Here is a 27,496-nt window from a genome sequence, read left to right as displayed (position 1 = left end):
GCAGAGTTTCTAAATATTTGTCCAGTTCTTCAGTAATAACAACCATGCACTAGGTAGAATTACTTTTTCCTATTGCATTGGAACTCACTCTACAATCCACATGACACCAGTTCTCCATTTATTTATTTATTTGTAACAGGACAGAAAGAAGGATGCACAAGTCTCACAGAACAGAGCAAATGTCCTTGTGGATTTGTATCAAAGAATTAACTATGATCCTGTGAAAATCTATCAAGTTGCCTCTATCTCTTATATAATCAAAGTTTTGTTAATAACTGTTAGGATGTGGAGAGTAAAGAACATAATTCTGGTATAATTGTGGACAGAAATGAGGCTGTTGATCCATTTCTGTTGGGATTAATTATTATATAACAACTAGCAAGGCTGTTTTTTGCCACCACTGTCAGCCTAGACATTAGCCATTAGCAATAATTGCTCAGACATCTGCCTAAGTCCTGAAAGGACATCAACAGGAACAATGCTAGATTTCTAAACCTACAGAGGTCTAATCAGTAGAGCAGATATAATGCAGTTTGACACCAGTTTAACTGCCATGACTCCATTCTATGGAATACTAGGATTTGTCATTTGTTGTGGCTCAGAGCTCTCTGTCAGAGGTCCAAAACACTACAGAAATAATCCAGTTTGAGACCACTTCCACTACTCTGGCTCAGTGCTCAGGGAATCTTATTGTAGAACCAGAGCTCTCTGACAGAGAAGGCTAGGGCCCCATTCCCACTGGGCGATAAAGCAACAAATCTTGCTGTGAGTCAGATTTGGAGCGAGTTACCGAGTCATATTTGAATCACATCCATCGTTCTCATTACAAAAGGGAGCAAACAAACTCGTTTTTTCTTGACTCATGTTCTCGGTCCCATTGATATTTCTCTGTTGTATTTTGACATGGACTTTTTTGTTCCCTGTTCCCTGTCTGGAACCGGTTTAAGATGTTTTAAGTTTCCTTTTTTAAGCTGCCAATCAAGCGCTTAGGCGATTAGACATCACAGTGACATCAGTTGCTTCAATGCATTCTGATGTGGCTATTTTTGTTCCCCGTTTGTGTTTGCATCTTTCGAACCTGTTTTTCGGGGGGGGGGGGGGGAGGTTGTGGTCAGTGGATCACTAAAGCGCCTGAGTGCTTAGGCAGCTAGGCATCATTGTGATTGCTGCCCAGATGCTAGAATGCTGAGGCGCTTATGCGCTCAGCAAAAACAGAAAAAGGAAAAAGAAGAAATAATAGTTATAAAAAGGCATGTAGTGGTCTCCTCACACATCGATCTATGTGGAGCGGGGGTGGTGGTGGCAGGGGGCGTCATGCGCTTATCACGTTTGGAGGCAAATGGAGCAATTTATAATGATCGACACCCTACAGAATGCCTGGGTGATTGAAAGCTTAATTTTTTTAAAAAAAATAAATTTGTCTACACATGTGATTGCCTTGCTCTGCTTCCTGCTCCACTGGGGCAAAGGCTACGCAAACAGGGGGAAATGGTGCTGGGAATGCAGGTGACACCCCTGGGACAGCCCCTTGAACATTGCTTCTCCCCTCCTAAAATACTGATTCAGACACCCATAGTTCCCATTAGTTTGCCCCGGATCCGACACGGCATCTGCTAAAAAAACCTCTGGAAAAGTGCAGTCAGGATAACTCAGGTTATCCACCACTGATTTGGGTTTTCACTGGAGAAATCAATCAAAGTAGGATCGAACGCCAGTTCAAATGGGAATGATGTCCCTATAATCCGATTCTTGATTTGATTTATAGCCCAGTGAGAATGGGGCCCACATGTATCACAAAACTACAGTTCCAAAGATTCTTTAGCATTGAGCCAGGGCAGTTAAAGCAGTCTCAAACTGGATTATTTCTGCAGTGTGTTGTGAACTATTTTTGTATGTTTTTAATTGTATTGTATTGCTTTTAATGTTTAACTACCCTGAGTCTCAGTCCTGGGAGAAGGGTGGGATATAAATAAATATAATAATAATAATAATAACAACAACAAGAGAAGGCAAGATACAATGTGTTGGTTTTAACCTTTAAAGCCCTACATGGCTTGGGTCCTGACTTCTTGCGGGAGCACCTTCTCCCATATCATCCTCCCCACACTCTTCGTTCCGCTGGGAAGAATCTGCTTCAACCGAAGAGGACTAGACTTTCTGCAGTGACCCAGCAATGCTTTTCAGCAGCCACTCCTAGACTCTGGAACGACCTGCCAGATGAGATCCATCAGATTACCACTTTGGAAACCTTTAAGAAGGCTATTAAGACGGATCTCTTCTGGCAGGCCTTACCAGACTACAGCATCTTTGTTGACCTGCCTCCCCCCCACCTCTTTCCCCCCACCATTACCTTCCATCTTTATCTTTTACTCTACCTGGACTCTGCTTGAATTTTTTTTACTTCATTTTATATACTAATTTTTTTTTAACCTTTCTTCATGGTTTAATCTCTTTTTAGTGTTTATTTGTGTTTTTATGACGGGGGGAGGCATGGGGATCTTGGAATTTTTTTTAATGCATTTCTCTTTTAACTGTATCTTGTTTTACTCCTGTAATCTGCTTGGATTCCTTGAGATTAAGCGGAATACAATTTATTATTATTATTGTTGTTGTTGTTGTTGTTGTTGTTGTTGTATTAGAAATCCACAAATCCCAGAATTCCATAGCACTGAGCCATAACAGTTAATGCAGTGTCAAACTGAATTATTTCTACAGTGCAGTTTAGATCAAAGTCTGTGATACTTGCATCTTGATAATGTCATTTAACTATTTCACATCACTTGGATATATAGAATTTGTATTCTCTTACATTCTGATTTTTGTATAGCCTTTTCAGACAAAATGAATTACATGTTAATCTAATGCGACTGGTGAGTAAGGCCAGGGTTCAAGACATATGTACAGTGTGCACAGATTTTAAAGCAGAGGAAGCTTCCTTCTCACTTGGTGTGAAAATCATTTATTTCGTTCCCATATTGATTTTCCTTTGAAATTATATCCCACAAGTGATTTAAAAAAAAAAAAAGCCCTGCCACTGAGACTCAACTTCTGGTTTTATCTTTTCAGGGATATCAAGAACAGGAGCCTTTCTAGAGTGGCCCCAAAGTTCTACAACACTCACCACCAAAAGGAAGATTTATTTTTAGGCTTTGGGGAATTAGCTGAAAATCTATGCTGTTGTTGCAAAGTGTAATTAAATGATCACCATACATTAATTTAGTTGGACTGAATTTCTACTTTGAAGTTTAAACATTTTTGGAAGACCAGTTGGTACTGCCTTTTCTGAAAGGCAATCTAGAAATACTGCAAATAAATATACCCACAACTCTTTCCACACATAATTCTGTTCTCCTCCAGCGATTCCCTTTTACCCCTTCTCCCCAGCTCCAAATCCCTTCACTTTACCGAGCTGTTCTGGCACTGGACGCTTGAGCTGTTGAAACGAAGAGCAGGTACACGATGAATCACTCCTTGGATGTTGAGGACACACTCATAGCCACGCTGGCCAGATTGAGGCTGAGGTAAATTTCTAGCTTTCAGTGTAATGGGTTTCACCTCACCAACAGGGATCAAAATCTCTTCTGTGGGGAAAAGCTGTGGACAGTCCTGGAAAATATATGCAAAAAAGGGGTATTCAGGAAAATATATGTTCTTCATACTCTGAACAGCTTTGGGTCTTGGAGACATATGCAGAGTTACATATTGTTGCCATGTTCCCTGAAGCAAGGACCTGATCTTACTTATGGCTGTCCTAAAAATGTGTTCCACATTCATAATATAAATGATTAGCTAGAGGTGACCTGAATGTCAATGATGTGTATGTGTGTGTGTGTTTGAAACTGTAGGATTCCAGGGGGAGAGAGGGGATTTGCAAAACTGCATCCTGCTCTATAATCAGATCAAACCAAATGAAGTAATCAATCCATATTTTTATGGTTCTAGTGGTAAAACACATTTGCCCCTGAGCTTATCCTACCACAAAGGCAGAGTAGGTGAATACTTTAGACAACAAATTTTGGGTGTTATGAACGGGCTTCAAATTGCTATTTATTTGACCCGATACTGTTAGGAGGAAGGAAAGGTATCTGTGGGATCTTATGCCACACGTGACAAAATAATATGGCTGGCTTTGACTTGGATAAGAGGGGAAACATCATTTGCTGCTCTATTATAAGCAGTCTCTATTTACTGGTAGGTGCAAAGGCATTTTGTAGCACCTTTGAGACAAACTGAAATAAAGGCACTTATGCTAATGGCTTCTTTCTTTCAATTCATCTCAAAGATGCTCCAAGATCCCTTTGCATACGGATATGGCTATGACTTTGAATTTTCTCACAGGTGTCATTGTTTATCCAGAGTTCTGTATTGTTATTGGCTTCATGGCAATGACATTCCCATGCAGCCATTTGACATGGTTATAACGTTTCCTGACCTCATTCTGGGGCAAGCATGGGAAACATGCAACCCTAAGGGTGTTTCTTCATCTTCAGGCCTTTACTGGACCTCCCACTCCACAAAATATTTGAAAAAAGAGAACAATTGTTTTGTAAACCTCCAGGAACTCTGATTCCCTTTTAAAACTCAGATATAGCACCTGCCCATTTTAGACTCCTGACCACTTCCAGTTTCTGTTTTGTTTTTCAAACTATGTGGTAGACCGCACTCAGTCAGTGTTGGGGTAGGAAATTGGTCCCTGGGTGCTCTAAAATTTGCACATTTTGTTCAAGAGTGTGCTAAGAAAAATGGCACTCATCAATACCTGGACTCTTGAGGACACCATTGCTGCCTGAGATAAATTTACTACTTGCCTTGCTCCGCTTTCCTGTGGAGTGGAAGCCAGAATATTTCCCACAACTATGCAAGATGAAAGTATGGCATTTGGAAGAGGGGTTTGGACTCCTTTAAAACTGTAGCTTGTTTTAGAGAGCATAAGCCTTTAGGAGTGGGCAATGGATGGCTCTCCAGTAGTTTGACTGCAAATGCAACCAACTCTACCCAGCATAGCCAATAATGAGGAATGTTGGGCTACTCTAGTGACATCAAGAACCCTGCAATCTCCTCTCCTCTGATCAGCCTGAAAGGCTAAGAGAAGACAGAACTTTATTTAGAAATTATTTTCTATTTTCTAAGGCTAGCTTGACAACAAAGAGCCATGAGAAAGGATAAACAAGAGCCTTGAGATTCACATCATCAATTGACATTTAGAAGAATGAGCAGGCACACAGGTTATTTGGGCACACTCTTCCCTCCTTTGGTGAGATGTATTTTATTTTCATATTAGTTATAGTAATTACAACTAAACTCTATCTATACATATAAATTAGCATATGTAAATATTACATAATTATCTGTCATCTTTGGGGGGAGGGCAATGGCTAAACTCTGCCCTACAGCAATTTCTCGTTTAGTCAATAAACAAACAAACCAAACTGTCATCATATAAAAATGTTTCATTTAGACAGGTAAGCCATCAAATTGAGACATAGGAAGAAGCACACTCTTCTAGAATAATTTATGAATAAACAAATCAGTGACAGGTAAGTAAGTCAAGTATCTACTGACATTCTCAACAAAATTGGGGCAACAGCATTTCATAGCATTTTCTTAGGCAAGAAATGCTCAGAGATGATTTTACCAGTTCCTTCCTTTGAAATATAGCCTAGAGCACCTGGTATTCATTGGCTTTCTCCCACCCAAGTACTAACCAGGGTTGGTTCTGCTTAGCTTCCACATTCAGATGGGGTCTGGTGCCTTTAGAGTATTTAGAACACAGGTCTCACCGTTACACAGGGAAAATGTTTTAAAGCAAGTTTTAAAAAGAAAGATTCATTCAATTTAGGGCTAAAATGGAGCACAATTTTCACACCAATAAATGTAAACTTTTGAGAAATACATTGGTATGGCATATTAATTTGCTTTGAGAGCTTCTTTTCATTTGTAATAATTTATTTCATTTAGCCAGCTTCAGCAACAAGAAAGCTGAAATATATAATTCACAGCACTCACAACTTACAGAATAAATCACTCATCCAATTACACAGTGTGCCCTGAAGCATGATTTGTTAACAGCAAATACTAGTACTTACATTTGCTAATTAACAAATGGAAAATTTCAGTTTATGACATCACAGTTTATGTAATACTCTGTTTACCCAATGTTCCATTTTTCATAAAGAATCTATAGATTTTTTTTTATAAAAAAGTTACATATTAAGGCAGCTTTTTGGTCCAGATCATTATCAGCAATCAACAAGATTCATTAGATGCAAACAGAACAGAAAACAGTCAGTTCAGATTTATTTTCCATTTCTCTTTTGGTTCTTGGGTCTTTATGATATTGTGAACCCATTTATAAGCATTTCTCAGAGGAGCTATCAGTCCTAGGAACTCAATATTTTTGATTTCAGTAACCACTGAGAGCTCACAGTTGTAAACTTGAAAATAGCTACAACTGTAAATTGTGAGATAATAATCCAAGATCAAGTGATCAATAGGACCTATAGAGACAATACTGCTATGTATCTATGACCATTATAGAGCTATAGGAGTTTATCATACCTGAGCGGTACCACTCTGCTCCCATCGCCCCAGCGTCATCCATCCGCGACGGGAGCCTCCTGGTGGGATTGCTCCTGGTGCTATTAAAGAGGAACACTTCCGTTTTTGTCGTGGAAACGTTCTCGTAACTGTTTAAAAAGGGGGGCTTTTTTAATAATAATTTAATCCGTTATTGAAAAAGCCCCCTTTTAAAAACAATTACGAGAACGCTTCCATGATGAAAACGGAAGCGTTCCCCTTTAATAGTGCCAGGAGTGATCCCACCAGGAGGCTCCCGTCGCTGTTTGGTAACATATGGGCAGTGGGAGAAGAATGGGACCCGTCAGATAATAATAATAATAATAATAATAATAATAATAATAATAGTGCCCCGCCTCTCCCTACGGATCAAGGCGGGGTTACAACCTGATAAAAAGCATACAGTACAATCATAAAATCCAACAATTCCAATAAATACATCAGTGGTTATTTACAGTGGTTATTTACAGAGAATCATCCTCAAGGATTAAAGGGTGAATATCCTAAGTGAATTCAGGAGGGTAGACCTGCCAGCAGAGCTCCGTCTTGACTGCCTTCTTAAAGGTGTCCAAGGTAGTGATAAGACGGATCTCTTTCGGCAGACTGTTCCACAGTTTAGGGGAAGTGGCAATAAAAGTTCTTTGGGAAGTCATGTGCAGTCTGGTAGTTTGTATTTCCAGTAGATTTTTCCCAGATGTTCTGAGAGTGCAGCTTGGATTGTGTACGGAGAGGTGTTCCTACAAGTAACTTGGGCCCAAGCCATATAGGGCTTTAAAGGTAATAACCAACACCTTGTACTGCACCTGGCAGCCAGTGAAGTGATTTTTAATACAGGTGTTATATGGTCAAATCTAGGAGTTTTAGTGACCAATCTGGCTGCCACGTTTTGAACCAATTGGAGCTTCCGAACTTGGCACAAGGGTAGCCCCATGTAAAGCACATTACAGAAATCAAGATTAGCGGTTACCAGTGTGTGTACCACTGCTTCAAGGTCCCTTGAAGGTCCCACAAAACCACAGAGTTAGAAGAGACCACAAGGGTCATCCAGTCCAACCCCTGCCATGCAGGAACTCTCAATCAAAGCATCCCCGACAGATGGCCATCCAGCTTCTGCTTAAAGACCTCCAAGGAAGGAGACTCCACTGAATTCCAAAGGAGTGTGTTCCACTGTCGAACAGCCCTTACTGTCAGGAAGTTCCTCCTAATGTTGAGGTGGAATCTCTTTTCCTGTAGCTTGCATCCATTGTTCCGGGTCTTAGTCTCTGGAGCAGCAGAAAACAAGCTTGCTCCCTCCTCAATATGACATCCCTTCACATATTTAAACAGGGCTATCATATCACCTCTTAACCTTCTCTTCTCCAGGCTAAACATTGTTCCTCATAGGGCATGGTTTCCAGGCCCTTCACCATTTTAGTCACCCTGCTTTGGACACGCTCCAGTTTCTCAATGTTCTTTTTGAATTGTGGTGCCCAGAACTGGGCACAATATTCCAGGTGGGGCCTGACCAAAACAGAATATAGTGGCACTATTACCTCTCTTGATCTAGACACTATACTTTTATTGATGCAGCCTAAAATCGTATTGGCCTTGTTAGCTGCCGCATCGCATTGTTGACTCATGTTCAACTTGTGGTCTACTTGGACTCCTAAATCCCTTTCACATGTAGTTTCATTCAGCCAGGTGTCCCCTGTCCTATATCTGTGCATTTCATTTTTCTGCCCTAAGTGCAGTACCTTACATTTCTCCGTGTTGAATTTCATTTTGTTTGCTTTGGCCCAGTTTTCTATTCTGTTCAAGTCATTTTGAATTTTGATCCTGTCCTCGGGGGGTATTAGCTATTCCTCCTAATTTGGTGTCAACTGTAAATTTGATAACTATGTCCCCAATTCTGTCATCCAAGTCATTGATAAAGATGTTGAATAGCACTGGGCCCAGAACAGAACCCTGTGGGACCCCACTGGTCCCTTCTGTCCAGGATGAAAAGAAGCCATTGCATTGAACATGAATTTAAATTGTTGGCATGACAGTAATAATTATGCCCAATTATCAAGAACTGAGCATACCAGCAACTTCAACTATTTTAAATGTGTGTGTGTGCGTGTTTAAGTTAGAAGTGGACATATGGACAATGCATCTTCCCCAACTATCTCCTTTATTTTCCCAATATGTTCTGAGATATCCTGATTTAAGAAGAAAAAAAGAAAAGAAATACACTCTCTGACAAATCAATTAATCATAAGTTTATAACATGGATCTTCAAACAATGATGTCTATTTCTACAGTAAGTGGGCATTGAATTGTGAATGTTCTTTGCCCATTCCTTGTTCATAGAGAATATATTGAAAGAAGATTTCCTCAGTTATAAATCTATTTGTTGAGAAACAGCTTCAATTACCTATCATTATAAATAGAAAGATATCTCATGTCGGTTGGTTTATCAGTGGACAAAATCTGGGCATTTAAGTGGTTAAAATTAGTTTATTGTAGTTGCTATCATCCTCCTCTTCATCCTCCTCATCGTCACCACCATCACCATCCCATGTTTTCCTCAGTCTACGATTCAAGGCAGCTTACAAATGTTAAAACAGATATGGATTTTTTTATCAGCATTAAGTTGTCGATTTTTATATATACTGCATCTGTTTTAGAATACCTCTGTCCTATTTCACAATGATGTGATGTTTCAAATTTGGCACTTGGTGTCACTGTCTTATTGTCGGCATATCAAACAGAACTACAGGAGCAACAAGTTAAAAAAAAACACAGCACTTGCTCATAGACCAAACAAAATGTTGTTCCTAAAAATGTATTGTAGACTGAAAAGTGCTCCACTGAAGGCAATTGGAATACGTTTTCTACCAGAACTGAGCAAAGGGAGCTCATAGGGACAAACAAAACAAAACACCATACTTTTTGGTTTTTTGTTTTGTTTTGTTTGTTTTTGCTTTTTTACTGTTTGTGCTGGAACAAAAAAAAATATCACTGTAGTTGGCCATTTTAAACAGTCACAAGATGCCTTTTTGCACACATATTGAGAAAACATGAACATGTACAGTCTACTATCAGTTTATATTTTAATTTGTTATTGTCATATTGATATGTTGCTTGTGTGATTTGTTTTTATACTGGTCAATGACCGAATAAATTTTATTACTATAAATCAGTGTTATATCCATATATATATATATATATATATATATATATACTCTTTACGGTACACTACCCTTGCCTAATAGTAAGGCTGGTCTGAGATAGATCAAATCTAGCAGTGGAAAATGAGAGCACAAGTAAAGTTGAGCTGGATAGATGTGTAGTTCCTTAGCTTCTACAATGGAGCGGGGGTGGCGAATGTGGTCCTTCAGATTTTGGTGGATCTAACATTCTTCGTCATTGGCAGTGTGTGTTAGTTAGGGATGCTGGTTTTCCAGTGCAATTATTAATAACATCTGGAGGGCTGCAGACTGGCAACCTTTTCCCTACTTCACTATCAATGAACAGGAAACACTGTGATGCTTTTCTTCTTTGTCTACTTCTTATTATAGTTAGTTGGAACAGCAATTCCCTGACTTCTCATTAGTCATTTCAGAGGTCCTGATCTTGGGAAGACTGATGATAAAGAGTTGTAACCTCTTCACCATTTTGTCCCTCCAGGTCTCCCTTTTACTCCTGGCTCTGTGACTGGAACACCACCAATGAAAAGATGAGAGATTCCAACAGTTCACTGTCTTCTTTACTGCTCAATAACTACTATTGCTGTGACAAACTGCACAGGAATTTGTTTCCCACGGAAGGAAGAGAAAGATTTCTAACAAGCTTTGCTGTGCAAATAGCCAGCAGATATTGGCAATGAACCAAAAGAATGAGATGAGGCAGAAGCAGATGAGATCGACACCTCATTTATATAGGCTTAATACCCTAGTTGATGCAGATGATTTTCAAGAATTTTCTTTTGTTAATGGTGGATATTATATGTTCTCCTAATTTATTATATTTTAAATGACTTTTAATTTAATGCTTTTTAAAAATAAGATCAGTTAATTGTTTTTGAAAATTATGATTTCAACTATATTGTATTTTACAACCTTGGGTCCCATATTGGGAAAGATAAAAAAACAACAAAGTAAATATGAGAGAACTAGATTTTTCTTAGGTTACTGTAGTGAGGGATCAGGCTCAAAACTTTTTATATGTCTATCCTGCCCTTTTTTTATTGAGCATTTGCCCTTTGTAGCAAATTGGGAGAAGGGGGCATGTCACAAAATGGGCGCTAGTAGGCAACTCAGACTAGGCCCTTATGAGGCTATAAAGACTCTAGTTGCGGTCCTCTCTGAACTAGTTCTATGGTTATGGAGGTATGGCATGGGTTTTGAATGCCAGTCATATTACCTTTCCATTTTTTCATTGCATTGTCATTAAAGCGACTTTTGCATTGTCACTAAAATAACTAAATCTTATGTTTTGCCTTTGAGAGCTTACATTTCCATTTTGTAGGTGTTGAAACTGAATCCTAAAGCTCTCACCTAACAGTTGTTGTTGTTGTTGTTAACTGCCCTTAAGTCAACTCTGACATCTGGTGACCCTGTGAATGAGGCATTTCCAAGACGTCTTGCTGTGGGTTTTTCATAAGTGCACACTTCTGAACTGTGTCTCAGTTGAGGCTAGTCTCTGCAATGTCAACATGGCACCCAGCCATCACCTCATGAGAGCTTGGAAGTAGCATATTAAAATAACAAACAACATCATTTTCCTTTCTGTTTCTTTCTGGGGTAATAAGAGCATTACAATGATAATGCACTATTCTAACAGTAATTTTTAAGTAACAGGTAACACTAATGTGTTACTTCTTTAAAATGCATTTCCAGCTCTTTACCTCATCCATCACCTTCTCTGCATGACCACTATGGAATCACTTCAGTGAATGATATTGCCAGAAGCCCTATATAGGCATCATTCACTTTTTGGCTTTGTTAACTTTGTTGTTGTTAGCTGCCCTTGAGTCCATTCTGGCTCATGGCGACTCTGTGGATGAGATATCCCCAAGAATGTCTATCCTCCACTACCTTGCCCAGATCCTGCAAGCCCGTGCTCATAACCTCCCAGATTGAGTCTATCCATCTGGTTTGTGGTCTTCCTCTCTTTCTTCTACCCTCAACCTTTCCTAGCATTATTGTTTTTTCTAGTGATCCGTGCCTTCTCGTTATGTGGCCAAAGTACAATAGTCTCAACTTGATCATCTTAGCTACAGTCCTGCAAATTTGTAGTGCCCTCCAAACCTGTGCCAAAGATTTGCAATTTTTTCACAATTGTTAAACAATGGAAACCTCACATTTTGCAATGCTCTCCAGAACTGAGAAACAGAACATCAACTTGGGGTGCCTAGTAAACACCAAAATGCACCATTGTCCAATTTGCCAAGAAATTGTGCCAAAGTTTTGCACTCTCTTTGCACTCTTTTGCAACAATAACATCAGCAGCAGCAGCAACATCCTGAAAGTGGAATAAATGGTATCTCAAACCAGCGGTCCTAGTTAACCTCCCCAGACTCCAACACTGCCTAGTTCTATCCAGATCTGTGCCAAAGTTTTGTAGTGTGTTGCAATGGGAATGCTACATTTTGCAATGCCTCCCAAAGTGAGAGACACCTCAAATTGCAGTTTGTTTATTCGGAATCTTCAATATTGGATTTGGGGACATTAAATTGGAATTCTGTGTTGAGGTGTCCATTTCTCAGTTTTGGGAGTGTTTCAAAATGTAGGTTTTTCATTGCAAAATATTGTCAAATGACTACAAAACTTTGGTTTGAAGGATATTCCAGATTTGAGGGTTCATACTTTAAAAAGCTCTTTCTTGAATGGACACAGAAGATCATCTAGCCCTACTCACCTCCATCATCAACTATCTTTATATGGGTGCATCTCAAAAGGAGAGGTTCCCATTCATGTGAAGGTTGTTCAAACCAAGAAATTGCTTGAATATCAAGGTTCTTGAGGTAAAAACATTTAAACACGGATGCTACCATGGAAAGCCTCATCTGAGATGAGAGAAGGAAAGATGCAGGGGGTGGGAGTGGCTGGGTGATAAGAGACTGCATTGCTGATCTGTTATTATGCCCTTTTATTGTCCATGCTGCTAATTATATCTTTCATTTCCTTTTAAAGACTGTAGTACACAAAAGCAGATTATTGCAAGATAGACACCAAAATTACAGGTCTCTAATTATCCTTTGATCTTTTTAAAATTCACAATATGAAATTTGATATTCTGTGCTATTTTGTAGAAATAGTTTCATTATTCTTATTGTCATCACACAAAACCCCCTATGTTCATTGCAGTACTCTCAGAGTTGAGATCTTTACAAGGAACTATGTTGTGGTCCATTATCTTCCTGGCTTGCTCTTTTAACAGAACCGTGGAATGATGGAGGCAAAGACCAAAAGCTTTTATCTAGGGCAGAAGGGGTGATTCCCCCCTTCCTTCCTCCTCATATCATATCTGTAGATTACAGGATTGGAAATTCTGGCAGTGAAATAATTTCTCTTATTTTTAAATGCAAGGAGGTTATAATGTAGTTTCCCCCCCCAAAGGTTTTATTGTTAGAAAAATGTCACATCACAACTGTAGCAAAAGTAAAGAGTCAGTCAGATTGTGAGCATACTTCACTCTAGGGACAATGGGGAAATTGTACAATCTTTTTGCTGTTTGACAGCTTCAGTGATTGCATTAATAAAGGGATCTAAAAATAAGGAGGAATAAGCTACATGATGCCATATCACCAACTACACCAACTGCAGTACCCTAGCAATGGTTTCTGCATTGCTACTGGCCATTTTTACTGAATTTTTCAGTTGAGTGAATAAAATCAAACAAACTTTAGGGGCTTATGGAAAAGCACTAGGTTTTGCTTAAGAGAGACATACATTATGGAGAGCACTATGGGGTGTTTCTGCTATGCTCTCCTATATCTTTTAAATATTGGCTTCTCTTCTCATTTTGGGTTATTTTTGTCTTATCAATTTGGAAGTTGCTCAGTTACATGGGGACTAATTCACTATATTTACATAAAACAGTGTTGTATGTAAATGGTTAGGAAATACAGAAGTGATGCATCACAATTATCCGTGCAAAAAAAGGTTGCACTGCACTAAGACATCATCCATATGTATGTTTTCTTTTTTGATTTCCCAGCTGAAATAAGTGGCTTGGCCATATGAATAACATCCTTTGCAATTGGAAATATATCTGTAATAACACCTTTAAAATATTAATATGATGTGCTAACTAGAGGTAATGAAATCCCAAGTGTGTTATAGTGTTTGAGCATTGGACTATGGCTCTGGAGACCAGAGTTCAGACCACTGCTTTGCCATGTAAACCCACTTGGTGACCTTGGGCAAGTCACACCCTCTCAGCCACAGGTGGGCAATTGCAAATCCCAGCTGAACATGTGAAGTCAAAGGCTTTCATGGCCGGCATCCATAGTTTTTTGTGGGTTTTTTGGGCTATGTGGCCATGTTCTAGAAGAGTTTCTTCCTGACGTTTCACCAGCATCTGTGGCTGGCATCTTCAGAGAACAAATCTTGCCAAAGAATTTGTGATAGGTTTGCCTTAGTGTTGCCATAAGTCAGAAATGACTCAAAGGCACACAACAACAAAAACAACCACATCACTGTATTTTATTTATCAAACTTAAACTAGCATGAAATTGGACATAAGGACTACACATTTAAAAAGTGAGAAATGTATTAGAAATGCCAGAATTTGACAGTCCAAATTATTTTGCACCTCAGCACCTACATTTTTATGAAATATTGGTCATTTGTACTAATCCTTATAATGTTCTTTTGACAGGTTGGCTGGTGTGGACTATTACATCCATATTATATTACATCCATCCTGGAGTCACCTTTTAGGTTTGGCAAGTCCGGATGGACCATATTTAGTTTTTGTTTTTTCCTTTGTTTATATATCAGTGCACTACTTTTTTCTGTTGCACTACCCCAGTTTAGTAAACTTTGCACACACAGGCTTAAAGGTTATTGTTATTCCTGACTAGAGTAGACCCATTAAATCAATGGGATTTTTCTTCATGCTAATGCACTAGTCAGCCACTAATTACGTAAATAGTTGAGATTAACCAATAGGATGTAGGTCAAAATCTCCTTTTAATTTTATCCCTAATTCTATGCTATCCTGTTTTTTTGCAGGGAAACAAAAGCAGGCAAAGGGAACCATAGCATGAAAGAGGGGAGGGAAAGGGGAGCTCTAACACACTTCAAGTCCCTGTTGGTTCTGGCAATAACAACAAAGCTTCCATGGTGAATGGTCAGGAGCACTTGTTATCAGCTTCGGCTGATACGCCAGCTGCGCCCTTACTTGGGCCGGGCGGACCTTGAAACCGTGGTACACGCTCTGGTAACCTCTCGTTTGGATTTCTGCAATGCGCTCTACATGGGGCAACCCTTGTACCAAACTCGGAAGCTACAATTGGTGCAAAATATGGCTGCCAGACTGGTCACTGGATGTTCCAGGGCCAGCCACATAACACCTGTTCTGAAAGATCTCCATTGGCTGCCCATTCACTTCCGAGCCCAATACAAGGTGTTGGTGATCACCTATAAAGCCCTAAATGGCTTGGGCCCAGGGTACTTGGAGGACCGCCTCTCCCCATACAATCCGCCCCGCACTCTCAGGTCGGGTGGGAAACATCTCTTAATCATTCCAGACGCACGTTACAGTGCAACTCAGAGGGCATTTTCCACCTCAGCCCCTCGACTCTGGAACACCCTGCCCGACCAGCTCTGCACAGCCACCTCCCTTGATGTATTTAAAAGGACTCTAAAAACTTTCCTTTTCTGCCAGGCTTTCCCCCCATGAGTTTGAGTTTGTTATGGTTTGTTATATTGTCATTTTGTGTATTGGGGTTTGTATATTGGGATTTTATGCTGGTTTATGATGTTTTAAGATGCTAATATTGATGTTTTTAACTATTCTTATAGTACTCTGGGGGTTGGAGGGTTTTTGCTGTTTTTATACTGTTTTTGCTGTTTATATTGTTTTTAATGTCTATGTACACCGCTATGATCTAAAAAGGAATAGCGGTATATAAATAATAATAATAATAATTATTATTATTATTAAGTATGGTACAAAAATAAGAGATAAAAATAACTCCCTGTCAGGAAAAAGGAAGAGGACATAAAGAAGGATCAGGAGGATGTGGTGTCACTCATCTCACACACACTCAGAAGAGGTGAAGGCAACAACACACCTAAGTTGCTACCAGAAGCTGGTTTTGCTGTACAGGTTGATTCTCACTTATCCAAAATGCCTGGAGCCAGAAGTGTTTTGGATTTTGACATTCTTTTGGATTTTGGAATACTTGTATCTGCATATATTGTTATATATTGGAGATGGGAGCCAAGTCTAAACATAAAACTAATTTATGTTTCATATACACTTTATACACATAGCCCGAAGAAATTTTTTACAATATTTTTCATAATAATTTTTCATGAGAGCCATTAGGGCTGAAGGGCGGGATATAAATACCTAAATAAATAAATAAATAAATAAATAAATAAATAATGTTGTGCATGTAACAAAGTATGTCTACACAGAACTATCAGAAAGCACTATCTCAGTCACCCATGAAAATGTTTTGGTTTTTGGAATACAGTCAGCCCTCCTCTTTCATGGCCCTCCACACAAGACCCACACAAAAGTGGAAAAACTGCAAATAAGTGGCGGAAGGCAGGAGGGGCATGCACACACACTCTTTTCCCCCTCCCCATGTACACACCCCTTCAGCCTTCCTCTGTGCTTTAACTGGCTTCCCTGAGTCAGCAAAGAAAAGGAGTGTGCACGCATGCCCCTCAGCCTTCCCCTATACTTTAACTGGCTTCCCTCAGCTGGCTGAAGGACGGAGGGAGGAGGAAAGTCTAAAGGAAGAGGAGTGCATGTGCATGCAGACAAACATCACAAATGATCAATACTGTGAATACAAAAGTGGAGGGTTGATTGTATTTTGTATTTCAGAATTCTGCATAAGGGAGACTCAACCTATATAAATTGTTCTACCTCTGAAATCACACATAGTGTCTCTGAAGACCCAAAAGAGAGCAATCAGAAAACATCTGAGTCTATACCGGAAGAAGTATGGATCTTCTTCATCATTACCTCCATTACCTTCAAGAGCAGGTTGTCTGGTCACCATGGTTCCCAGCCAATTTGGGGCTGATCAGGGCTGGAGTGGCCAGAGGCTGCTCCACGCTGCCAGTCTGCTTCTCCCCTTTTGTGAAATAGATTTTTCCACCCTGACAAAAGAAACACCTTTACAACGGTCTCCCTTGGGAAGATAATGGAAGTGCTATAACATTTTGAGGAGAGGTATGGAGAAAAATACTACTCTCCCACTTCATATAGGAGCCCTGGTGGCGCAGTAGTTAAATGCCTGAACTGCAGCCACTCACTCAAAACCATAAAGTTGCGAGTTCAAGACCAGCAAAAGGGCTCAAGCTTGACTCAGGCTTGCATCCTTCTGAGGTGGCTAAAATGAGTACCCAGATTGTTGGGGGCAAATTAGCTTACAGTTGTAAACAGCTTAGACATTGCTTAGGTGGTATGTAGCAGTATATAAATGAAACTTGTTTTGTTTGTTCATTTTGGCTTTCTTTTCTCATGTGATAAGGTTCCAAAACTTGATGCTCTTTCACACTGCACTTAAAACAATTATTTTCCAATTCATAAGAAAGACTTTAACTTCTTCAGTGCTATAGCTTAGGGTAGGCTAAGTGCAACCCACATGCCACTAATATCACCCTGCCAGGCCTTTTGTACAGTTCATTAGGGATAGAAACAATATTAAAAATGTGTTTCTCAAGTGTCAGAAAACCTAGACTGGCAAGAATCTTCACAATTCAGGACTTTGTGGAAAATTCACAGGCAGGAAGATTGCACAGAAAGAAACATTTTCTGCTAAGTAAACAGAATTGTGTGCACTGAAAATAGTATTTTTGGATAGAAATAACATTTTCTGTGAAGAAAAAGGCTGTTTTCTATGCAAAAAAAGAAAGAAAATGCATGTGAATTTTGCACAAAGTTCCAACTACATAATTTTTTGGATGCAGTGTTTTCTGTGCTGAAAATATTTCTGTACAAACATATTATTTTATGTGCAGAAGATACTCTTTACTGTACAGAAATATTGTTTTCTGGGGAAAACATCACATCTCAGTATTGCACAGAGGAAGTCCTGAACTGTAAAGATTCTTTGCAGTTCTGGGTTCTTCACAATTATTTGAAGATTTTCTCTCAGTAGGAAGAAAAAATGCTGAAATTACTAGTTGCTTCCTTCGAGAACAACATTAGCGAAGAATGACATTTCCACGCCCAAATAAATTATAACCAATTTTGGTTTTGTTTTATACTGAAGTCCTCCCCCCGCCTTGTTCAGGAATATATATATGATTGTGATTCATTGTTTGAAAAGAGAGTTTGAGCTTGTGTTTCTAAACAAAGTGAAATGATGTAGAACCTGAGGAACTTCAGCACAGTTCCTTATTTACAGCACGCCTTCTTCCAAGCATCTTTGAAAGCACTGGCTAATGCTCTACACTGATAAATATTAATCTAATTGGCATGTGATCTGAAACTCTGTTCTCTTTGTACATTGTGGATGACTCTGTTGATTCCACTAATCTACTTGTACTAGATGAATCCAAAGAAGAATGGAATCTGTTGGAAACTTGGCACAAAATAACCCAAAATCCAGTAACAGCCAGAGAATTTAGAAACTGCTACTTTCTATTCTTGAATGTAATCTCATAGGGTTTATTTTTTAACATTAAAAATTCAGTTGCTGACTGCATGTTGTTTTCTGGCCTTTGCTTTGCACACAGACAAGCATGTGTTCACCATGGTGATTAAATTACTAATAATTTAAAATGCAGGTTATGTCAGCCAATTTGTTTTGCGTAAATATGCCCCTTTCAAACTGCATCCTCAGGTTTATCTCATTAATGCCTGCAGTTCTAGTCAATATTTTGCCCTAAAATATAACCCACCCTCTGTGTTTTCGCCCCCAAACACAGTGATGCCTATTTCTCATATCATATTGCAATTCTCCCTGTTGTCAGCAATTATTGCAAATCCCACTGACCACAATTTGTTTAGAAAATCAGACTCACAGCTGTTGCAAGGCCCTTGAATAGACAGTTGGAAAGAAATGATGAAACAATGAGAAAGTGTATTAAAAATGAAAACTTTAAAAGGCCCTGATCCCAATTCAGTGAGGATGAAGACATGTGCAGATGGAACTACATAGCAAACATTATGGAAGCACAGGATTTACAGGCAGAAGATCAGATGTTCAGTGCTAGTTTGGGTAACTGGGCTAGGAAATATCTATGGGGAATTTTGTGTAGTATTTACAGTGCTGGTCTTTTTTTTTTACTGGGCCTAGGCCACTCTCAAGACTTATGACAATATAGCATGTCATAAGTAACAAGGTTACTTTAAATATGTTACTTTTCAGGGCAACAAGGTGATACACATTTTAATGCAATGACTGCTAAGTACAGCTTTCTAAATACAATGTGTTATGTTTACTTGTTAACACAAAAAGGTTGTATGTGTGAAGTGGGAGGCAAATGCATTTGTAATTGTACTTTAGTATTTCAAATATTAATTAAAATAGGAAAATTGTAATTACTAATGAATAATCTAAATCATGGATATACAGTCACCCCTCCTTTTTCACGGGGGATCCATTCTGGACCCCCTCATGAAAGCCCATTGGCTTGAATATAGGTGTGGGTGTCAGGTGCGTGCAGGTGCATGCCATGGGCACTCACCCCATTCATTCTCCTTTCATTCATCCCTTGCACATGTCACCTCTCAATAATAGGTTCTCAAACATAATTTGGTGATTTGCTGTTGGTTTAACTTAATAAACCTTCCAAGGATAACACAAATCCGATAATACAAATTTAGGGAAGTACTTTATTCTAATCCCAATCCTTAAACTGATTTCAATTTAGGGAAATAAATAACTTTCTCATATGGGGCGAGGAGAGATACCTACAGTAAATAAGTATCTCAGAAATATATTTCAGAGAAAAATAAATAAATGAGTGGACAACCAAATAAATATACGTGCACACACACACATTCAGAATCCATCTTTTTGTACAGCAGCCTTCCATGCCCTTTGATTAATGTATATTACCAATAGTCCAACATCTCTTTTAGATGTCCATCCAACATTACAGTAAAAAAGTTTCCTTCCTGAGCAGTCTGTGAATGTTTCCTTAACAATTATGTCTTGCTGAACTACCAGAAACACTGAAACAGGAGGCTGAAAATACACCCATACTAAAAAAAAGATACAACTTGCTTCAACTCTAGCCCCTTAGTTTCAAACCTTGAAAGCTATTCTCCAGCTCTGTCACTGGTATGCTTTTCACCTTAACAACAGTTTCCTAAACAGGGTGAATGGCTGTTAAGATACATGTTCCAATAACTAAGATTTTTCAGATCTAGACAAAGTATTTTGTAATACAGCTCAGCTATCTGACAAACCTATTGTTAGTTTGCTTTCTATGCGGGAGTACAGATAGCCAAGAAACAGTGGTCTGCAGGTGCCTGTTTTTATTCCAGAGGGACAGCGCAACCCCCAAAATGCCGGAGTAAAAAGAATCTGGAAAAACTGGGTTCTTTTTGCACTGCCATTGTTACATTGCGAGTGCGACAATGGCGCACTGGTGATGTAACAGATGCACCATGACATGCAGACTCTATGCGTCTGTTACATCAAAATGTGGTGCCTGTGTACACAGGCTATTATTGCGCCGCCAGCACATACTAGGTTTAGGAACTGTGCGGTTGGTGCGCAGTCCCTAACCATAAAATTGGCACCAGCACGGCGCATTTGAATCGTCTGTTCCAGGCCTATGTCTTTATTTCTTGGAATTATTAATTAGAAGCTGAGCCATATTGTAAAAATACGCAGCTGTGAAGAAGCAAGCCCATTTCTTATTCATACTATATTTGCACCTGGTAGAAATAAGTGGTTAGGTCTTCCAGGGATGTAAATACTAACCTGTGCAGTAAATAATACATTTTTTTTTTAAATCCCTAAAGCAAACTGCCATGAGACAATTGGGGTTTTGCTGGGGGGAGGGGTTGACCCCTGAGAAAAATTGTGCATTTTCATGAGTTAGTTTTGTACATTTCTCTAAAATGTGCAGAACTGCAAAATGTGATGACTGTTGCTTTATAATGAACTACTAGCACTGCTTGGGTTGCCTCTGTCTTTGATCAGTCAGCCTATTCTGTTTTGCTTCCTGTCTGTGTATACTTAGCTTTAGGATGGGGAAGGATACTAGATATATACAGAATCAGAGGTTTTCACTGCAAATTGGAGAAACTGACAAAACCAGATATTTGCTATTTTTCTATTCTGCCAGAGGTGAGATTGGGAGGGAAGCTGGAGAATACTCAAGGTGCTGTTGCACCACATTGGCATGGTTGGTTAAGCTGACATTCAGCAAAACTCTCTACAATGGTGAGATTTGTTCAAATGCCTACTTGTGGATGTTCTGTTATATGTTTAACATTACATAAAATTTACATGTTTCACACATTGCCAAATTATGACAGCAAAATGCTAAAGAAGAAGCTGGCAATCATTACTTAGCTTTGGGCTCTAGGCTGTAGCAACATAAGTTCCAGACATTTAAAGGTCAGACAGATGCCTCAGTTTTTGTTGGTGCTGCTGCTGACAATGATTATAATTATAGGAAACTTTAAACCAGGCTGAAAACACAATCAGGTATGGCGATTTTCCAGGTGAGAATATTATCTAAACATTCTCGCTGAAATGAAACAGAATGTGCCTCCAGCGTGACCTTTGAAAGTCTCTGAATATTCCATCTGCCTGGTTCAGTACCACATATGTGGGCACAAAATTATCAATACAAAGAAGACATTGAAGATGACAGAGGATTTCTCAGATTTGGGAGAATAATGGAATTTATTTCTTGATTCCTCCCCCACTGGAGTGATCTCACAAAAATATTGCAGTATCATGTTGTATTGTCACTTGATACTGAGCTCCATGTTAACTTTGAATTTGCAATAAGAATATGTTACTTCTGATTTACTTTCTAAGCCTGTGTTTATATGTCTGCAGTTGTCCATATCGCACACCCTTTTTATTGCATAGTATCTTTTCTTTCACTTTTCCTTTCAGCTGTGGAGAATAACCAAATTGAAATGCATTCACATGTGAAAGTTAACACATGATGATTGAATATTGACTAGGCACATAAATTAAAGGTACATCTTTGTTGCATATTGATGGGGATGTCCAAAAGTATTGGACAAAATATTCAGGTATCCACAGTGCCATGCTATCTAAGAAGAAAAGCAAGTTAGATAACCATGGGACATAAGAAGAAGCAGAGTATGTTTACCTTCAAAGAGCATGGTGGAGAAATAATAATAATAATAATAATAATAATAATAATTTGTTTTATTTATATACCGCTGTTCCAAAGATCATAGCGGTGAACAGCAAGTAAGCTAATTAGCAAGTAAGATAATTTGCCCCCAACAGTCTGGGTACTCATTTTAGCGACCTCGGAAGGATGCAAACCTGAGTCAAGCTTGGGCCCTTTTGCTGGTCTTGAACTCGCAACCTTGTGGTTTTGAGTAAGTGGCTGCAGTACAGGCATTTAACCACTGCGCCACCAGGGCTCCTTAAAGAAAGCATAACTTTAGTGTCAAGCTTTGTGTAAGGTGTATTTTGTGTATATTTCAGAGGCATTGTTGTGTTCAACATTCCGTTTGAGGGACATAAGCAAAATAGTACTCTCACATTCATGTTCCCAATAAACAGATATAAAGAACCATATTGCTTTTGATGTACTAGAATCTGGCAGTGGTATAGAACCTCCACTAAATTGTCTAATCTCCTTTGCACACTGCTCACATTGGTGGCCATCACTAGATCTCATGCAGGTGAATTCCAGTTTAACTGTGCTGTGTATCTTTTCATCTGTTCTGAATTTCCCACTATTCATTATACAATAGATGATCCCAGGCCCTATAACTATGATGAGGAAGACTTATTGTATAGACTCATCTATAAGTCTACAAATTTTAGTAAAAAAAACAAAACAAAACAAAACAAAACAAAACAAAACAAAATGACCCCCCCCAAAAAAAAACAAAAAAAAAACCCTGGGTCAACTTATCCATGGGTGAATGAAAGTACTGTACTTTAACTCATATCAGAAAAGAAGTCTCTGAGTCAAGTGGCAAAAGGTAAGAGCTCAGTCTGTTCCAGAAGCACATAAAAGAAGCACTAACCACCTCTACTCTCTGTGCTGTTGCGCCACTTCTGACTTTTTTGAATGCCTGGATAGGAAAATAGGGGCAGTGGCAGTGGCAGCTTTTTGGTGCTTCTCCTCAAAGGAATGCAGATAAATTGGGTTTTGAAGGATTTGAATAAGATATTTGTGTATGTTTGTCAGCTTTTCTGGGTTAAAATCAGGCAAAATTATCACATCAAAGCCTCATTCCCACTTACCAGTAAATTGCTGCTGAACTGGTTCCTGGATTCAATCCAGAAACTGGTTCAGCAGTGAGCATAGCTCCCACTATGTTTGCACTGGAAGAAGGCTGGTGCCGGGGAGGCCGCAGGATGGAGGTGAAGGAGGCTGGGAGCAGAGAAGGGATGGCCAGAAAGGATGCAACGAGGCTGGTGGCATAGAAGGCAGGCCGGGCAGTGGAAAAAGATCTTCCAGCGCAAGCCCCTTTCTTCTGTCATGCAGGAGCTCTGGGTCCAAGGGGCCCAAGGGAAGGAATTCCTCTTCCTTCTCCTCCTGGTGTTGGTAGTGGGGTCTTTCCGGAGGCCTTGGGGGCAGCTGAGACTGCCTGTCCCTTCATCCCCTGCTCCCTGTGAGCTTCGGGGTGGAGCAAGGGAGTGATGGATGGGCATTGCTATTGGCGTGGGCCTTCCCCTGGTGCCGCATGCCACTGACGATGCCCATGCATCGCTCCCTCACTCCGTCCTGAGGCTCACAGGCAGCAGGGGATGATGGGACAGGCAGTCCCAGCTGCCCCCAAGGCCTCTAGAGGGACCCCAGCAGCAACACCAAGAGGAGGAGAAGGAGGAACACACACGGGTGTCCTTCCCTTGGGCCCCTTGGACCCAGAGCTCCTGCATGTCAGAAGAATGGGGCTTGCATTGGAGGGCCTTCTCCGCCACCGGCCTTCTCTGTCATTGACGTGCCTGGAGTGATTGACAGGTAGGCAGCAGTGGAAGGAGGCTGGGGGCAGAGAAGGGATACCGGGCGGTGGATTTGAATCCACCTGGTTCCCACTTGAGCTGAACTGCTTTGTTTCTAAATAAAGTGATTCAGCCCAAAAGACATGGAAAAAAATCAGCATCTTTTTGATGCAGGTTAAGCGGGTCTAGAGCATGCCCCCCCTTTCTGAATTGCTTCAGCGAATTGGATTGAGTGGGAACCATGCTTATTTAAACCAGATTGGACCGAATCACGATTCCGTTTAAATCATAGTGGGAATGAGGCCTAAAGTTAAAGGCTATAATCACTTTAACCTAGTTGCCATTTTCTTTGCTTTGCCTTTTCATCTTTTGTGACATATGCACATTTTCTTAAACCTGCTTGCACCTGGTCAGCTCCTCCACACACCACACAGCCACATTTATTACAGATCCCTCCCCATCCAGCCAGCCTTTAGGGTGAGCACAAACAGTTATGCCTGCTGGAATTTTGTAAGTTATTTAGCAACATTTTCTTTTTCTTTGTCTTTTGCAACATTTGTTACATGCCCCTATGTTCCACCCCTAACTTATCCATGGGGTATATGATAACTTTGGCCCCCAAACCTGCCTTCAATTATACATGAAGTTCACTTATAGTCGAGTATATATGGTAACCTGAGAGTGTAAGCTAAGGAAGTTAACACAGGCCCGGTACAGATAGCCCAAAAAGGGTGGTCTGCCGGTGCCTTGTTTTGCTCTGCGAGGAAGCTGCAGCGGACAAACTGCACGGTTTCCTTGCACTGCAAAAAGAACCCACAAAAAGCGGGTTCTTTTTGCAGCGCAATACTGATGTCGCAGTGCACCAATGGCGCACTCACAATGTCAGTATTACACCGTGATGTGTGGATGCTAAGTGTCTGTTACGTCAAAATGGCAGCACCCATCTGTACAGGGCACTGTCATTTTGACGTACGGAATATGTGCTGGGTTTGCGGGGCATCTGTAAGTGACACCCCGAGGCAACCCTAGCACGTCATCAAGACGTGCGTCGATGCCCGTCTGTACCGAGCCATACTAACTGCCTGCTTTGACAGGAGCCTGCTCAGATGTTATATTCGAAGGAGGTCATTTTGATTGTCCACTGCCACATACAAAGATGGTAAAATATCATCCTGGGGGGCATGTATGGCTATATTGCTGCCTACCTTTGGGTACTGAATAATGTTATTTGTTGGTATTTTAAAATGTAGTGGGGAGAGACCTATTGGTTTTCTATTGTGGCTGTTTTATGCCCTTAGCATTTAAATTTATATTATAATCAGCCTGGAGGTGTTTTGATGGAAAGGTTGAAATATTTTAACAAACCAATTTTGCTTGTTAAAATACTTCTCCCTTATCTTTTAGAACAGGTGAATCATACAATCTTCAGTGAATCCCTCAGACCATATTTATGACACACACATCTTGACTGCTTTAGTAGGATGGTTTGCCATAGCATTAGTGTAGTGCTGTTTAATCATGTTAAAGAAAAATTCTACTAAACTGAAACGAGGGAAAGAAATCAAGTTGTGCAAATTTACTTGAATGACTAGAGCACTGATCTGCCGCTAACCATTAATGGAACAAAGTGATGAAACATGAAAGTACCATTTTCCAGTCATGTTGCAAAGCATAACCTTCATTTAAAGGCTTCAGTTTGCTGTCACTCCAACATAAACAAGCAATTGCTAGCAATGTGTCATGATTCATACCATGGGTTAACATTTGATACAGGCTATGTGCTTTTAACCTTTCAGAAAATATGTGTTAACTACTGAATCAGAAAGATTGTGGGAGGAAAGCTTGCATGTTTACAGCATAGTACTGAGCTGCTTGCCAACCAACTGTGAGTGGTTTCATGTGAAATTCTTTGACAGAAACTAGCTTGCCAGCATGGTATGGTGGTCTAAGTGTTGGAATAGGACACAAAGGTTTGAATCCCCACTGTGACATGGAAACCTACTGGATGACCTTGGGCAAATCACACTCTCACAGCCTCTGAGGGAGGCAAAGGCAAACCCCATCTGAACAAACGCTACCAAGAAAACCCCATGATAGGTTCACCTTAGGGTCACCATGTCAGCAATGACTTGAAAGTACACTACAACAAAAGAGGTTTGCTTGAAATATTATCATTTTTAGTTTGCTTCCAAATGGAATGCATCCTCTATTAACAAAGTGAATTTTGTGCATAAGTATTCTACTAATATATTCAGTTGATTGGTGAAAAAACAGCATTGCAAGCAGGCTGAAGGAGAAAGTAGAATTTCTTACAGAAATATTTTGAGACCTCTAGCATTACTGTCTGCAAAATGCATATCAAAAAATAAACTGAATTACAACACTTTATTTTCTTTAGAAGGACTAGACAAATTAGCCTGTGGGACTATATGGGTGTGAGCACATATGCATGTGAAGTAAAGGTGGACAATGTTACATTCGTGGCTATGCTTAGCAAGAGTGATCCCTCAAAGTGGCACAATACATTTTATTCAACAAAAGCTAATGAGAGAAAGCCTAACGGAAGCTCTTCTAGCTCCAGGAGATTGTCAGGGAGAGATAGCAAGATAAGGCAGATTTTCCAAACACTGCATTCCCCTCAGATCATGTCCCAAAGAAGTCTTTCTTCAGGTGATTAAAAGATTATATATAGATATAAGTGCAGGATTTTCCTATAGCTCTCAGCCCCTTTCATGTGGTCGAATCTTTAGCAGAACTCAGCAAATGGGGGAAGAGTCCTTTTGAATTTTGTGCCCAGAACCATGAAGAGGTTTTTAAATAGTAATTAGATCAGACACAGAGCCAGGATTCCCTCTGGACTTGGATTCCTTGCTGTGTTACTCATTCACTTCCTTATTCTGGTCTAGACAAATCATTCTCTCCACTCACCCTGCCCCACTTTCCTGGTCAGTAGTTTCCATTTCCTACTGGGGCAGTAAGAGCAGTCTACAACAATGGAATGGAGGGTAACTTTACCATTATTGCTTTCAAACTGTAAACCTGAATCTGAACATTGAGCAAAGGGAATGCAGTCAACCTTGCAGGACAAGCAGACAAATCCATCACTAAAACATAAGGAACATGAAAGATTATTGCTCTCTTGAGTCATTTTGAAAACTTGCATCCTAGTTTTGTTATCAAACTATTTTTTTTTCACTGCTGAGAACTCTCCTTGGGCATCTTTTTAAACTTCTAAGTGAAATGTTTTGATGCTCTGACAGGCCAAGCCACCCGGTGTCACTTTTGATCAAAGGTATTAACAAGCCAGTGGCTTTTGCCAAGCTCTAGAATATACACATATATGCATGTGTAACTCTTCTTAGGTGCATTTCCTCTGGGCATCATTTTTCAGCAGGAAGACATGTTATGTTATTTTGACTAGATATTTCTTATGGATTTAGTGAGCAGGACAATCCCTTCATAAGGGGGAAAAGAATTATTACTGAGCATTTTATTCTTTTCAATCTCCTTTCCTTTCAGGTCAGGCTTTTTTTTTTTTATGACACTGAATGACAACCACTTATTCCTGCTTGCAACCTGAAATACAAGTGATGTTTTCACCCAAATGCAGGCACCCCACAGCTCCTA

General features: G+C 39.8%; 1 protein-coding gene across 2 annotated transcripts in view; it reads right to left on the bottom strand.

Annotated features, from left to right (window-relative positions):
• PLXNA2 (plexin A2) overlaps positions 1 to 27,496 on the bottom strand; it is a 586,503-nt gene that overhangs the window by 192,498 nt on the left and 366,509 nt on the right. For both annotated transcript variants that reach the window (XM_089514441.1, XM_089514442.1), the window contains one exon: positions 3,406 to 3,606. In XM_089514441.1, coding sequence (XP_089370567.1) covers positions 3,406 to 3,606 — 201 coding nt within the window. The remainder of the gene's footprint in view (positions 1 to 3,405; positions 3,607 to 27,496) is intronic.

This window comes from Sceloporus occidentalis, unplaced genomic scaffold (assembly GCF_023333645.1).
Source record: "Sceloporus occidentalis isolate IW3139 unplaced genomic scaffold, rSceOcc1.0.p SCAF_3, whole genome shotgun sequence".
NCBI lineage: Eukaryota > Metazoa > Chordata > Lepidosauria > Squamata > Phrynosomatidae > Sceloporus > Sceloporus occidentalis.
This window is presented reverse-complemented; position numbering and strand designations above follow the sequence as displayed.